This window comes from Crassostrea angulata, chromosome 7, assembly GCF_025612915.1.
Source record: "Crassostrea angulata isolate pt1a10 chromosome 7, ASM2561291v2, whole genome shotgun sequence".
Taxonomy (NCBI): Eukaryota; Metazoa; Mollusca; class Bivalvia; order Ostreida; family Ostreidae; genus Magallana; species Magallana angulata.
The window spans coordinates 43,043,942-43,059,843 of record NC_069117.1 but is presented as its reverse complement, the minus strand read 5'-3'; the positions used below and the strand labels follow the sequence as shown (position 1 = coordinate 43,059,843).

The 15,902-nt window shown below is 30.3% G+C and overlaps 2 protein-coding genes across 2 annotated transcripts; both read right to left on the bottom strand.

Annotated features, from left to right (window-relative positions):
- Positions 1-5,272: 5,272 nt before the first annotated feature.
- On the bottom strand, positions 5,273-7,689 carry LOC128157488 (perlucin-like protein). Its single transcript, XM_052820068.1, has 4 exons — positions 7,573-7,689; positions 6,806-6,891; positions 6,617-6,710; positions 5,273-5,555 (listed from the first exon to the last, which is right to left on the bottom strand). The coding sequence occupies exons 1-4, from the start codon at positions 7,646-7,648 to the stop codon at positions 5,320-5,322; spliced, it is 492 nt and encodes a 163-aa protein (XP_052676028.1). The 5' UTR covers positions 7,649-7,689; the 3' UTR covers positions 5,273-5,319.
- Positions 7,690-8,616: 927 nt separating this feature from the next.
- Positions 8,617-11,522, bottom strand: LOC128157485 (perlucin-like protein). The gene is made up of 4 exons (XM_052820063.1): positions 11,412-11,522; positions 10,653-10,738; positions 10,464-10,557; positions 8,617-8,866 (listed from the first exon to the last, which is right to left on the bottom strand). The coding sequence occupies exons 1-4, from the start codon at positions 11,485-11,487 to the stop codon at positions 8,631-8,633; spliced, it is 492 nt and encodes a 163-aa protein (XP_052676023.1). The 5' UTR covers positions 11,488-11,522; the 3' UTR covers positions 8,617-8,630.
- Positions 11,523-15,902: the final 4,380 nt, after the last annotated feature.

The following is a 15,902-nucleotide window of genomic DNA, read 5'->3' as shown; positions in this document are numbered from 1 at the left end:
TTAGACAATAAAACAATGTAACAGAAAATGTGAAATGCAAGCTTCATGTTCATGGTTACGTTGTTTGGTAAAATTTGAAGTTTGAAACTTTTTCATTCTTAAACTTATTTAAAGTGTATTTGTGCGTTTATATACAAAATTAAAAGCGTGTTTGAAACATTATTACATTTTAAAATTTGAAAAGAAATAATGGAATAGGACATATACAATTTTAACCGATCATTTTGATTCGGACTTTAGTATTCTTGTTTAATACATATATCCTACGGTGTAGTTATAACATGTTTATTTAAAAAAACCCAGAATGTATATTCATACATTTGATTTAAAAAAATGAAATTTAAAATAACTCAGTATTTGTGAACGTGAACGTAACGAAAACCGGAAAAGAAGAAAAATGAAAACTACGATGGTCAATAAAATGATAAGAAGACTTGCCATAGCAATGTTATTTAACGTGAAATTTTTACTAAATTTAGTAGATATAATTTAGAAAGTGTTTCAAACAATTTAATATTAAAAAAGTTTATATATTCCTTTATAACTAACAATTATTTAGAATCTTATCCTGGAAAAATGGGGTCCCGGCGCACGGTCAAACTGTGTGTTCTGTAAACAATAAGCCTCAATCATGCTTTAGCAATCACAGCTCTACTATTTCCTCTGTTGGTGAACATCAATAACACAGCAGCAGTTTACACTGTATATAGAATTTTAAAACTCTTTTTAATATATGGTCCTCGTAGATGTGTTTTGATAATTCGAGTCGATTTACAATCCCATGTACTTACAGCACAGAAGTTGATGCAATTGTACTCAATTTTTTTAAATGTTTATCCAATCGTAACTGTCTAATTTACAATGGCATGAGTCATCATAAATTTCAACACACAAATTGCAACTGCATAATGCTTATCTTTAAATCAGGATAATTAGCAACTGGGCTACGTGTAGTCTTAAATTCATATTGTCATCAAATGGAAAAAGATCTTGGTTGTTCTTGTGTTTCTGTTAACGTTTTCATTCAAAAACGAACAATAATTTGTTGCATTGGACAATTAATGGATTTTTGTGGTTTATCTCTTGTAGTTTTAAGGAAAAAATAATTTACAATCTCAAGTTTTTGAACGTCTGTCATTCCAGCCAATAATTTGTATTTTCATTAAAAGTGGTTTTATATGCAATACATGTATATACATGTATCTATTTGGATAAGTTTTAATGTATTGAATTACCCATGGCCAAAATTAAGATGTTACAACGTGGCTTACTCGATGGTACTATTGCTGACAACTTGGAAAACGTGGCATATTTCAGCTCCTACATTCAAGATAAATTATGTCAACATGCAGGAAATTATGTCTACATAGTAGATAATTATGTCTGCATAAATAAGTCGCATATCAACATAAATATTTTTACATGTTAACATAATTAGCAAGCGTGTTGACATAATTTAGTCGCATGTCGACTTAAATGTGTTGCACTTCTACAGGTAGCTCGCATTTCAACATGAATAAGTCACATGTTATCGTAATTATTTTGCATCTTGTATCTATGATGTCAGTTACCGGCATTAGTAAGTGGTTTTATTCATATATATAAATCAGAATCTTCAAAAAAAAAAGATTTATAACTTGCATGTAGACGTAACTGTCTTGCATATTGACATAATTTTCTTGCATTTTATTTTAAAATAATTTATTTTGCATGTAGTGGGCAGAAATATGCTACCATAGAAAACGGGTTTCAACCTTAATCAAATATACGCGCATAAAGAACCCAAAAGCTCGTCTCTAAGTGCAAACAAATTAATATAATTTATTGATTTGTGTTTATGAACAAAGATAACTTTGATTTAAATTTCTTAATTGATTTTTGTATAACATGTTAATTCTTAAATTTTTTTCAAATCATGAGAGTTTTATTCTATTGCTACACAATTTTGAGATCGTTTGTGCCGGAAATAACGTCTTTCTCTCATATACACTCTCTCTTTCTCTTCTCTCTCATTAAATGATTTTAATCTTCATAATTTTGATGTGTTCCTCAGCCCTTGATATGTAAACCATTTATAGGAATTTTAAAAATCCACTCAAAGGGTTTGTCAGAAATATGACCATTGTCTGCTCGGTATTTCCTCATAGAAAATCTATACCGGATCACCTGCCATCCTACCTATCTAACAAGTATCTAGTCAATTTATTGATATACATTTTTTGCAGTTAATTGTTTTGGTATGCTTAAAATCTAGAACAGATATATACTTTTTGTAAAGGGTTTTGGGGGCATGAAAAAAGGGCAGCGGGGAATTTTTAACTGTTGTTTGCATCTGTTTTTTGTTTTGTTCTTTCGGTTTTGTTTTTTGTTTGTTTTTTTTTTTGGGGGGGGGGTGCATTTTTCAAAAGGATATTCTCTGCATTCAGTATCAAATATTTACATCTACCAAGTATTATTTCTTCTATTTCTTACGGAGACTTTTAGTTAATTCATAGCTATATAGAAACAGCCAGATTGAAATCTTCACGACTCCTTTATCGATTGGTCAAAATATACAGTGGCTGAAACTGACAAGAAACAGACAGGACTGAAATTGACACGTCCTCTTTATCGATTGGTCGAAACCTACAGCGACCTAAGATAAATCACGGACTGCACGAAATAATCATGATGATGTCAGACTCACGGTCTCACAGGAAACGATTTGGCTGTTTCTGTTAGCTAGTGTACTGATGTACATTAACAGTAAGTATAATTTGTAGAATTTCTGGTATCAATTACATTACTGTCTGTTTCTTTTAGTTAACGTACTTATATATGTACATTAACAGTAATTTAACGAAGTTATTAACTTTTCACAATCAGTTTAATAATGAGTAAAAAGGAAGATTTTGATATAAACAATAAAATGTTTTCTTTGATGATCCATGATGTGGGTTATGAAGGTAGCGATCATTGCAGAAAATATTTACATGACACGCTTACGCGGGTTATGTATTTTTCTGCAATGTCGCTACCTTCTTATCCCGACAGAATCACCAAAAGAAGGCATTTATTTGTTTGAAACAACACCAAGCACTTGTATTTACATGTTAAAGTAATATTATATATAATTTTATTTTAAGTCACGATTTTAAGACAGGAGCTATAATAAAATCAAAATTATATGTGGGAAAACTGTAATGTTGTAATACTTTTTTAATACTTTTTCAATGTTCATCCACAACTTAAACCAATAATTATACTTGTAATATTTAAGAAATAAACAACGTTATTTAGTGAACATGGCGTTATGAATAGCAATTGCTCTGTTGGCATATTCCATGATGCGCGCTAGCGCATCATGGAAAATATGCCAGCAGAGCAGTTGCTATTCATAACGCCATGTTTACTAAATAATCGTTGTTTATTACTTATATTTGTATTTTAACACTTGCAAATACCCTGTATTAGCCTAGACCTTGACATTTAGCTATTGCATCAAAAATAAACATTCAGACTGTAATGTATCTTTTTAATTCACCTAGATTTGTTAACAGAATCGATGATATGTTATAAAAGAAATTCTTTTAAAATGTTATAATAAGACATTAAATACATCAATTTTATGGAGTTGGAGAACAACACATGATGTATCGTATAGTGGTTTAAATCTATAACGTCATGGAAAAGTATATGACGTGACACCTTTATGACGTCATAGTATACAGACAGAGCAATTGCGATAATAGAAAAATAATTGCAGTTCCTCCGTATGGACTTACAGTGGGAAAGAACAATGGATATGCAATAAATATATTATTGATATATTAATACGTTTAGTAACTGATTTTAGTTGTCTTCAAATATGGTTAAGGTCAAGATCTACTTTATGATTTTAGTGTGTTTGTATAATGCTGAATTTATTATGATGTCATCATTGATTTGACATATTTTTCCTTCAAAGTATGACTGTAAGGTTATAATGTAGATATGATATAAATTTCAAAAACGATATCAGGAATATTTTCTATGTTTTTAGGGAGACAGTAATATGTTTTACGGTGCTACCGTTCTGGCGAGCGAAGCAAGAATTACACACACCTTGCATCATTGTCAACTTATAGTTTTATTTAGGTATCAACGAACGTCAAAGAATTTTTGAGAGAGTATTGCTCTACAATAAGTATGCCAAAGGTACTAATTTTAATGGTTATGATACAAACAGCGTAACCCCCTACCCAGAGAGAGAGAGAGAGAGAGAGAGAGAGAGAGAGAGAGAGAGAGAGAGAGAGAGAGAGAGCCCGGTTCCTGTTTGTTGGTGTGTAATTTCCCACTTTTAAATTTGATGGTCTGACTATATGCAATATCTACATAATTTTTTTAACTGTTTATTTTATTTTTCATTTTATTCCTTTTTATTTAGTTCAAAATGTCCTATTGTTTATTTCCTCCCTACTCATATACTTACCTGCCTACTGTAGTTGCATACTGTACATGCATGCACAATTAGCTTAAAAATGGATCGATATGACAGTAAAGTATGGCTCTTGCTAGTATATATACATAAAATCTCTATATTAAAAAAAATTAAAAATAAATCATATGTCAATGAGGCAGGTATAGCAGTCTATACTGAAATAGCCAGTACACTCATTACAGATGTTTGATCCACCTCTAAATTTATCGCGGGAAATAAAGCGCGAGTGCACTGTGACGTCATCCATGACTTTGTTCGCCTTTGTTTACGTTTCTCGACTCAATACGGAGGTATGGAAGCATGTAACAAATCTTTTGAGTCTCGCCAAAGCATATGCGGTACTCAAAACGTGTCTTCAAACTTTAAGTCACCGTAAATTACGAGTTAAAAGTCGGCCATTTTTGGCATAGCACCACGGGTGAATACATTAGAGAGCATTATGGGACGTAGACAAAAAATTTTGTTTGATAAATTGTAGGTTTAGCTCGTTCTTTTTCCCGCGCACACTGGTTCTAAGAGCTCGCTTCGCTCGCCAGCGCTGCGCGCCGGCGAGCTGCGCTCGCTATAATGATGAAAGGAAATTTGTTTAGTCCCGTATCCTAAGTAATTAGGAAAATAACGTCATTTTAGAGAAAACTCACGCATATTATACTACATGACTATCGGAAACACATGACTGCACCTTATTGTACATGTATGTACATAGACACTTTTGATAAAGTCTTTAAACCTTTAGTATTTTTTGTTACATTTTCCCAGTTGTATATCGATGAAGCTTCAGAATTGGTAATCATATCTAGCATTTCAGAGAGATATTTTAACAACTTTATCAGATACGAACTTCGTCCTGATTTTTCATTTTATTTTTCGCAAATATAACCACCATTGTAATTGTCACAATAGACATCATGAAATCTGTAGTATTCACTTGCATAAAAGCACATGCAATCTTCAGCACTCCTGTCACTCCCATTGGGTTCGTTATTGCCAAATGCGAAATATGACATTTTTGTCATTGTTCCCTTTTTTATCCATCTCCAATCCCCTCCTGGTTTTCTCTTGTTGATATTTCTTCCTCCAACAAAAAAGTGGAGACCTGTAATATTGAAATATTGGTATGCACATCGAGTATTTTATGATACAATATGCAATACATGACGTATTTGTTAAGTAACAAAGAAGTGTAGACCTGTGTTATTGAAATATGTATAATAAATTATTTTATGGTACAATCTGTAATAATTGTAAAGAATTTTTTTTTCATTATTTATCAATGAATAAAAATCATTTTGTCTCCAATAACTGATACATATATATCAAACAAAATATAAAAATAAATATAGGCTCTAATGATTCGGTAATTGATTTCATTTTATTCAACGAGTTTTGTGTTTTCTATCCCATAGCATTGGCACACAACATGTTTACCCTGTATTTTGTACGATCTTCGATCTTTTTTATACATTATATAGTTGTGTACCCCACAACCTTTTACTGCGAGTCGTCAACAATATTATACATTAAAAAAATTCCAAGCCAAAACACATAAAGATTTTTTTCTTGAACAAATTCTTATCAACTTATGCAGAAAGTTTATAAAACATCGTTAAATGTCTAAAAATTATAACTCTACACTTTTTGAACTCATTTACTTTGTCATCATTCAATGTCGAATGTCTTATTTTTGATACTCAGTTTGAGTTGTGTTGGACATAAGCATTTTTTTCATCTAAAGCGTTACCCTTTACTAGGTTTTGGTCTATCCTGTTGTATTTATTGTCGGGCTTGTGATATAAATTGTTTCGAAACGCGGTGTTGTTTTGAGTAAAAAGTGGCGGATTCATCATTAAGAGGATTAGGGCACTGAACATTGAATTGAAGATTTATATCAGTCCTGGATTTATCAAGCTGTTGTTAATTGGTTGAAATATTTTTGGACTGTTATTGTCAAAATTTGTTTTGTAACTTCAAACTACGTAGTGTTTAAGTATGACATTACATGGCATTATGAATAGACGATGTAACATAAAAAAGTATACCATGGGTAATATCCACCGAACAATGAGCTAAAAATGTTATTAAATTCCTTTATATTCTTAATCTGTAACCTATCAAAGATAAAATCAAGTTGGTAGATGTCCTATTTGTTTTTCATACCCGAATTCATTTTCTTTAACTTTTGTTTCATCAGCATGGCCTCTTCCAATGTCTCAAAGTTGGCGAGGTAACCTCCAATGTTGATACAACGAGCCTTTGTATGAAGCAGAGAGTAAACAAAACATCAAATATATAATCAATGCATTATAATTAGGTGTACAGTTTCCATGACAATAATTATTTACTTACAAACGCCTCATCTCCCCATACTTGGTCTCTGCTGATGTAATAACAACTGTTTGCAAATCTGTGGAATGGGGGTTTACATGCTTTATCTGTAAAATGAAACACGAGATGACACTGCTTGGATGCAAAGTCTGTAAATTCCATTGAAAATCAAGATTCTTTTTTATTATTGCAAAGTCGCCATTGATTGATTAAAAAAAATGGCTTTATGGAAGGGCTTTACGGACAACTTGAACACGTATTGTACAGCCCGTAATTTTATCTGACTAACATCCAAAAGTGATTCTTTATTTCTTATGAATACGTATTACATGTAACAAGTAAGTTATATAAATAACATGTACTCTTAAGTTTTCTTTTTTTTTTGAAATTTTTTCTAGGATATTTAAATGAACAGGAATCGTTAGGTTTCTTTGTTTATCACGTCTCTTGATCATCAACGTTTTTAAAAATATCAAATAAAATTACCAATTTCTTCCAGTTATATATTTGGTTTTTTAAAATAACTCTAAGCATTTAAGAAAAATACATTTAATATAGACATACATGTATTTCCATGAAATTGCAATTGAATGATGTATATCTTTGCAATCGTGATTAATTATTTTAAAAAAAGAAACGGGCATACATTATCCTTTAACCTTTTTCAACGGATCATGAACTTAAGTATAATTTAGATCTCAATCTATTAAACAATATACTCGATTATGAAGGAGAAGTCTTTTGATATTAGCGGCTGTTAAAGCTATTAAGCATAATTATGTACTTACTTGTATTTTGGTTGTCTGAGCAATCTGAAAAGCATACAACACAACACAAACAGAAAACGTAGTATCCAAGATGCATGGTGCTCGCCCACTGTCCTTATGATTTGTCATCAGATATACATCTTTATTTATATATGTTTAATAGGTGAAATTCAATATATATCATAGAACACGACTCCAGGTGATAACACGCAATATACTCATTAATATTGGGGTCGTTAAGTAAACTGTTTCATTTAAAATATCTAAGCTATAAATGAACATTAAAAAGTATTTCTTTAAAAATTCTTTGAGAAACAATTCATTTAAGTTTAATACTTAATTAATGTGTTATCATCCACATAAAATGTTTATTATGATAATTATTTATAGTGTTTATAAATTGCATGTATGTTTTTGATATTATTTTTAAAAAAATACTTTATCAATAATTTGATAATTTAATTATGGTGGCTCTATACATCCACAGTTTATTCCAATTTTCAATAGAAGACACAAAACAGATACTTATCAAATATTGAAATGATGATAGGGATACTATAGGTATTTTTAAAGAATTTTTTAATGTTTTATCGTGAATTTGTAAAATAAATTTTAAAAAATTGACTATTAACAAATTGAGTGATTTTTTGTCAAATGATGGATATTTCCTTTGGACACCCAAAAAAACATAACACTTCTTAACTTTCAAAAATGTAATTATAAGAGTTTTTTTTTAGTATTTCCCCTAAAACATAATTTTTCATGTTTTCTTACTCTGTTCACAAATCATCTGAAAAAGCTGCTTGATGTTATAAGAAAATGTATTTTAATAAATGTGACATAAAAAATTGAATGAAAATCATTGAATATAAACACGAAAAATATTTTAAATTTTATTTGGTATGAAAGTTCCTCAGGTAAAAGTTATCGTTCCTAAGTCCCATGGCCCAAACACCCTTCAGAGCATTTCAGAGTGCATGATACTTTAACAACTTTATCAACTACGAACTTCAATAATTTCTAAATTTCACACAGACAAAACGGAAGACAATATTACAGCTTCATTCTGATTTTTCATTTTATTTTTCGCAAATATAACCGCCATTGTAATTGTCACAATAGATGCTGTAAAATCTGTAGTATTCAGCTGCAGAAAAGAACATGCAATCTTGCTTATTACTCTCAATTCCATCTGGTTCGTTATTGCCAAATGCGAAATACGTCATTTTGGTCATTGTTCCGTTCTTGATCCACCTCCAATCCCCTCCTGCTTTTCTCCGGTTGATATTTCTTCCTCCAACAAAGAAGTGGAGACCTGTGTTATTGAAATATGTATAAAAAGTATTTCATGGTACAATCTGTAAAAGATAATGTTAATTTCTTTTTTAGTTTTTATTTAAGCATTGAATAATAATTTTTTTAAAAGATGTGGTCTCATAACTGCTACGGTGTGTGCATACAAATTGAATAACGCGCACTAGCGCGTTATGATAATTTGTTTGCCCACACCGTTGCAGTTATAAGACCACATCTTTCAAAAAATAATGATTCAATGCTTATATTTACGTTTTTTGAAACATTTATTTCCTTCCCGCTAATATGATTTATTTTGAAAAAGCTCTGTCTTATTCAACGCGTAATGCGAAATTAACGGAAAAGCAATTGGAACAGCCGAATTATGCTGACAAAAATAGTGCACAGCGTTTTAAATTCTAATAACACAATTTGATTTTTCTTTCTGTTTTTTAATGAATTTACTTTTGGCATACTAAGAAATATATCAATTGAGTTCAATTTAACGTCAAAATATATTTACATCAATGAAACATAATCAGCGTAAGTATAATATCAGGTCGTGATCCGGTTTGAAGTCGCGAGAAGAGTCAGTTCATGTTCTTCGAGAAATACTGATGGAATACTGGATGTATTCATGCGCCCCAGATTTAGTGATTGGGTCTTCTGTGTAATGCGAAAATATCACTCAAACCAACCAATGCAATTTAATAGAGGGAAAAAAGTGAATGTAAATATCAATGAATAAATATCATTTTGTCTCCAATAACTGATACATGTATATCAAACAAAATATAAAAATAAAGATAGACTTTTATGATTCGGTAAATGATTTCAAACGGGTTCTGTGTTTTCTATCCCATAGCACTGGCACACAACATATTTACCCTGTATTTTGTAAGATATTCGATCTTTTTATACATTATATAGTTGTGTACCCCACAACCTTCTACTGCGAGTCGTCAACAATATTATACATTAAAAAAATTCCAAGCCAAAACACATAAAGATTTTTTTCTTGAACAAATTCTTATCAACTTATGCAGAAAGTTTATAAAACATCGTTAAATGTCTAAAAATTATAACTCTACACTTTTCGAACTCCTTTACTTTGTCATCTTATCATTTAATGTCGAATGTCTTATTTTTGATACTCAGTTTGAGTTGTGTTGGACATAAGCAATTTTTTCATCTAAAGCGTTACCCTTTACTAGGTTTTGGTCTATCCTGTTGTATTGATTGTCGGGCTTGTGATATAAATTGTTTCGAAACGCGGTGTTGTTTTGAGTAAAAAGTGACGGATTCATCATTAAGAGGATTAGGGCACTGAACATTGAATTGAAGATTTATATCAGTCCTGGATTTATCAAGCTGTTGTTAATTGGTTGAAATATTTTTGGACTGTTATTGTCAAAATTTGTTTTGTAACTTCTAACAACGTAGTATAAAGTGTGACATTACGTGGCATTATGAATAGACAATGTAACATAAAAAAGTGTAACATGGGTAATATCCACCGAACAATGAGCTAAAAATGTTATTTAATTCCTTTATATTCTTAATCTGTAACCTATCAAAGATAAAATCAAGTTGGTAGATGTCCTATTTGTTTTTCATACCCGAATTCATTTTCTTTAACTTTTGTTTCATCAGCATGGCCTCTTCCAATGTCTCAAAGTTGGCGAGGTAACCTCCAATGTTGATACAACGAGCCTTTGTATGAAGCAGAGAGTAAACAAAACATCAAATATATAATCAATGCATTATAATTAGGTGTACAGTTTCCATGACAATAATTATTTACTTACAAACGCCTCATCTCCCCATACTTGGTCTCTGCTGATGTAATAACAATTGTTTGCAAATCTGTGGAATGGGGGTTTACATGCTTTATCTGTAAAATGAAACACGAGATGACACTGCTTGGATGCAAAGTCTGTAAATTCCATTGAAAATCAAGATTCTTTTTTATTATTGCAAAGTCGCCATTGATTGATTAAAAAAATGGCTTTATGGAAGGGCTTTACGGACAACTTGAACACGTATTGTACAGCCCGTAATTTTATCTGACTAACATCCAAAAGTGATTCTTTATTTCTTATGAATACGTATTACATGTAACAAGTAAGTTATATAAATAACATGTACTCTTAAGTTTTCTTTTTTTTGAAATTTTTTCTAGGATATTTAAATGAACAGGAATCGTTAGGTTTCTTTGTTTATCACGTCTCTTGATCATCAACGTTTTTAAAAATATCAAATAAAATTACCAATTTCTTTCAGTTATATATTTGGTTTTTTAAAATAACTCATTTGAGAAAAATACATTTAATATAGACATACATGTATTTCCATGAAATTGCAATTGAATGATGCATATCTTTGCAATCGTGATTAATTATTTAAAAAAAAAAAGGGGGCATACATTATCCTTTAACCTTTTTCAACGGATCATGAACTTAAGTATAATTTAGATCTCAATCTATTAAACAATTTACTCGATTATGAAGGAGAAGTCTTTTGATATTAGCGGCTGTTAAAGCTATTAAGCATAATTATGTACTTACTTGTATTTTGGTTGTCTGAGCAATCTGAAAAGCATACAACACAACACAAACAGAAAACGTAGTATCCAAGATGCATGGTGCTCGCCCACTGTCCTTATGGTTTGTCACCAGATATACGCCTTTATTTTTACACGTTTATTCGGTAAAATGCAATATATATATCATAGAACACGACCCCAGGTGATAACACGCAATATAATAATTACTATTGAGGTCGTTAAGTAAACTGTTACATTTTAAAATATCTAAGCTATAAATGAACATTAAAAAGTATTTCTTTAAAAATTCTTTGAGAAACAATTCATTTAAGTTTAATACTTAATTAATGTGTTATCATCCACATAAAATGTTTATTATAATTATTATTTATAGTGTTTATAAATTGCATATATGTTTTTGATATTATTGTTAAAAAATACTTTATCAATAATTTGTCATTTAATTATGGTGGCTCTATACATCCACAGTTTATGCCAATTTTCAATAAAAGACACAAAACATATACTTATCAAATATTGAAATGATGATAGGGATACTATAGGTATTTTTAAAGAATTTTTTAATGTTTTGTCTTGATTTTGTAAAATAAATTTTTAAAAATTAACTATTAACAATCTGAGTGAAATTTTTTTGTCATATGATGGATATTTCCTTCGGACATCCCACAAAATCATAACACTTCTTAACTTTCAAAAATGTAATTATTGCAGTTTTTTTAGTATTTCCCTAAAACATAATTTTTCATATTTTCTTACTCTGTTCACAAATCATCTGAAAAAGCTGCTTGATGTTATAAGAAAATGTATTTTAATAAATGTGACATAAAAAAATTGAATGAAAATCATTGCAAATAAACACGAAAAATATTTTAAATTTTATTTGGTATGAAAGTTCCTCAGGTAAAAGTTATCGTTCCTAAGTCCCATGGCCCAAACACCTTGGGGACTTTTCATTTCTGAGTTGAAGAAAATTTCTTTAACATCGCGTGTTGGATTGATAAATACATACATATTTTATTATAGGTCTATATAAGTAAATATACTCGCTTAAATACAAAACTAAGTCAAATAATTAAAGGGGAAAATTAACTAATACGATTTATGTATCCCAACCAGAAGCCACCCTCCCATCTCTTTAAGGTGGTAAGGAACATCTGTCGATATTAAGGTCAAGATCTATTATAGTAAATGAAAGGTGCCTACATGTTTATGAAATTCAAAGTAAAATTTCTTTCAGTGATGCTTCATAATAATATCTTTGTTTCATAGGGTGTACCGGGGTTAAATATTTTGGTAAACACAATGAAAAATCATTTTATAAACAACCATTTTCTATGAAATATGAAGGTAAAAAGTAACAAATCTCGGAGTTTTGTCCATTTTCTCTAATGAAATATAGCTAGAATGCATACAGTCTCTCCAAAAACGGCATTAAACAAGCTCTTAGCCTCTTCTTTAAAATGATGTCAAATTGAATATAGGTACCGGGATTACTTTTCACGTGATCAAATAAAGAATGTCAAAATATGGTTTTATTTGTTAATGTTGTCTGAGCAATCTGAAAAGCATACAACACAACGCAAACAGAAAAAGTAGTATTCGAGATTCATGGTGCTCCTCCACTCTCCTTATGATTTTACATCAGATACATGTATAAACCTTTATTTATAGATGTTTGAAATGAAAAATATGTATATCATATTACATGGCTATAGTTGATAACACGCAATATTATCATTATATACTTTAAGATTCCTTTGATTTGAGGTATATCAAACTTTTTGTCAAAAAAGTAATAAATTAATAAACTAAATATACACATGCTATTTTAATTCTGACGAAAGATGTTTATCGAATATATCTTTGTGACATTTTGTCTGTAAATCATGTTACTTTGAAGTATTTTGAACCACAAAAAATTATGAACTCGATTTTTTATGTGCCTTAAAGCAGTAAATCGGGAGATAATTGGTTTTTATTTTAGATATTATAAACATTCAACCTCACTTACGTTTTTTTCTAATTTCAACTTGTTTCTTTAAGCGTTAATCAATATTTGGGTTAAATAACTCCAAAACTTTGACTTTGAACAGACATTTTAAAGTGTGTAATCACCAAGACTTGAGCTAATCGTAAATCGTCTACCAAAGGGAAAAAAAATACTTCTGGTCCTTTATGTTTGCTTCGTTTTTTTCTGTTTGCTCTACTGGCAAAGTATTATGTTATAAATTCTTAAGCCTGTATACCACTTGGTAATAACGCTGTGATCCAAGTTTGTAAGAATCCAATCGAAGCTGCTTGGGTCCCCACCGTGACATGTTAATCGTTTTGGATGCAATTGATGAGTTCGGATTTTTAATGTATTTCCATTTGAATTTTGAATTAATCACCCCCTTCATTTTTTCTCAGACAGCATCAAATAATTATAAGGGGTGGGGGTAAGATGTACATTAGAGTTAAATGTGTAAAAATTGTACCTCAATTTCCTTTGATCAAAATCTCTTCTTCTTTTTTTTTTTTATAGAAGTATTGTCGAAAAAGAGGTAATTATTAATTTTGTAAAAAAAGAAGAAGGTAGATTTGATGTAATTTACGTTTTTATACATGCATAAAATTATGTTTGCTTTGTATTTCAACAAAACCTAATTTTATTACAAGTCCATACCCCCAAAAAGACTGTTGAAATAAATCAATTTACCAAAAAAAAAAAATCATCGGAGAAAAAACATTCAGTTAAATTTTTTTTTCGTATACACTGACGTAATTATTATTTTTTTACATTGAAATGATTTATAACACCCACCCACCCCCCTTCCCCCCTTTTTAAGAGGTCGTGTCAAGAGTAATCAATTTTTACAATTAGACCATATAGAAATTCGTTGAAATGCGCTAAATTTTCTAAATTTTTAAATATTTATGTACAAGGATTTTTTTTTTTCAAATACATGAAAACTATTGTAAAATGTCACAAAATGATGAAATTTATGTGTGCTAAATAATAGCTTAAAAATTTAATTTTAAAAGAAATAATACCATTTAAACTGCTTACATATTTCTTTTTATGTTTTGTTAATGGAATTTTAAATTAAAAATCCATGGTCCTTTCAAATGAATGAACAAGTCATCCCTTTTTTTCTTCGGCTTAATACATAACTAGACGAAATCCCGCGTAAGCGCAGAAATTAACACTCTACACATTGATATAATTTTTTTTGTTACTAGATAAATTCTAAATATATTCACCCCTGGGAATGTGTTCGGGATGTTTTCTTTATCGTTGCTAAGTATGTAATAAATCCAGAGGTGCCCGAATTAAAGTTCACGAGACTTCACCGAGATGTGCTCAGTTCCTGTGAAATTTCGAGCGGAAGTATGAGTGCTCGGATAATATTCTCAAAATACGTAAGTACTGGTCGTTTTTATATCATGTTCTACTTGGATTTATGTTAAAACATGAAAACCTTTCAAGATGTATGTCTTATTTCACCATCTAGCGGTTATTTATACTAAACGCTAATATTCAGAACAGAGTTATCGTTCGTGTTCAACCACGTGTAAAGTGGTTGAAAGTATAAACATTAGGTTGCTTAATAAAATCATAGCCATGTTTGATGCTTGTGGTGTGCAATACCATGTTTTTAGAGAAATAATGGGTGTCTGTTCTGTATAAAAACTTAGTATATCGAGTCATTTTCACGGAACATTCTGCATAAAATAGTATAGTCTGTTGCACTATTGATGCTATTACTAGGTCAGGCGCGGATCGAAAATTAATCATCAGGGGGGATCTCTACAAGCATGTTAATTGTTGCAAAAGCAGACAAGAACTATTTTTTGTATTGTCGCATTTATTTCTAGAACACATTTTATCCACCAATTATTATGAAGACAAAGTTTAGAATCAATAAACCTCTAGATTTATATTTGACTACAAATACCTAGATTCTATGAAATAGACTATAAACACGAGGCATGATGTTTACTGCGAAACTGAAAGGGTCAAATAAAATCACGTGGTCTAAAATTTAAATGACAATAACATTCGCAGGGGTGATATTTATCACTTTTAACATTCATTTGTTGATTACCGGGTATTTTTCCGTGTCCTGTTTACAACAAGTATGTGAGTAAAAAGGTGAATGAAATATAAACAGGTTAGTCAGCATTAATTTTGTAAAACGTCAGCTTAATGACATGTATACAGTGAGGAGCGGACACTTGTCCAATAAAATGATAAATATCGCCATTAAAATCTATTGACTGGTTGTGTATATACAGTTGTGTACATATCGTAAGAAATACGTTACATGTACATGTATTGTTTTACGAAATAACAAAAACTAATAGTCATATTTTGACTATACATGCGACCTTATTTAAGATTAGAAGAGCTTTATTAAAAAAAACACAACTTGATGACAGTTGATTTCAAGATCTTTAAACTGAAATTCATTGTTTATTTTATCATTTATTGCGTGTAAATTTACATCGT

Bases quoted from the DNA above. Each gene is read 5' to 3' on its own strand.
- LOC128157488 (XM_052820068.1), bottom strand. From the start codon at position 7,648: ATGCATCTTGGATACTACGTTTTCTGTTTGTGTTGTGTTGTATGCTTT. The intron at 6,711-6,805 runs GTAAGTAAATAA...CTTCATACAAAG, and splicing joins TATGGGGAGATGAGGCGTTT to GCTCGTTGTATCAACATTGG. The intron at 5,556-6,616 runs GTATGAAAAACA...TCAATATTACAG, and splicing joins GTTAAAGAAAATGAATTCGG to GTCTCCACTTTTTTGTTGGA.
- LOC128157485 (XM_052820063.1), bottom strand. From the start codon at position 11,487: ATGCATCTTGGATACTACGTTTTCTGTTTGTGTTGTGTTGTATGCTTT. The intron at 10,739-11,411 runs GTAAGTACATAA...TTCATTTTACAG, and splicing joins CTCAGACAACCAAAATACAA to ATAAAGCATGTAAACCCCCA. The intron at 10,558-10,652 runs GTAAGTAAATAA...CTTCATACAAAG, and splicing joins TATGGGGAGATGAGGCGTTT to GCTCGTTGTATCAACATTGG.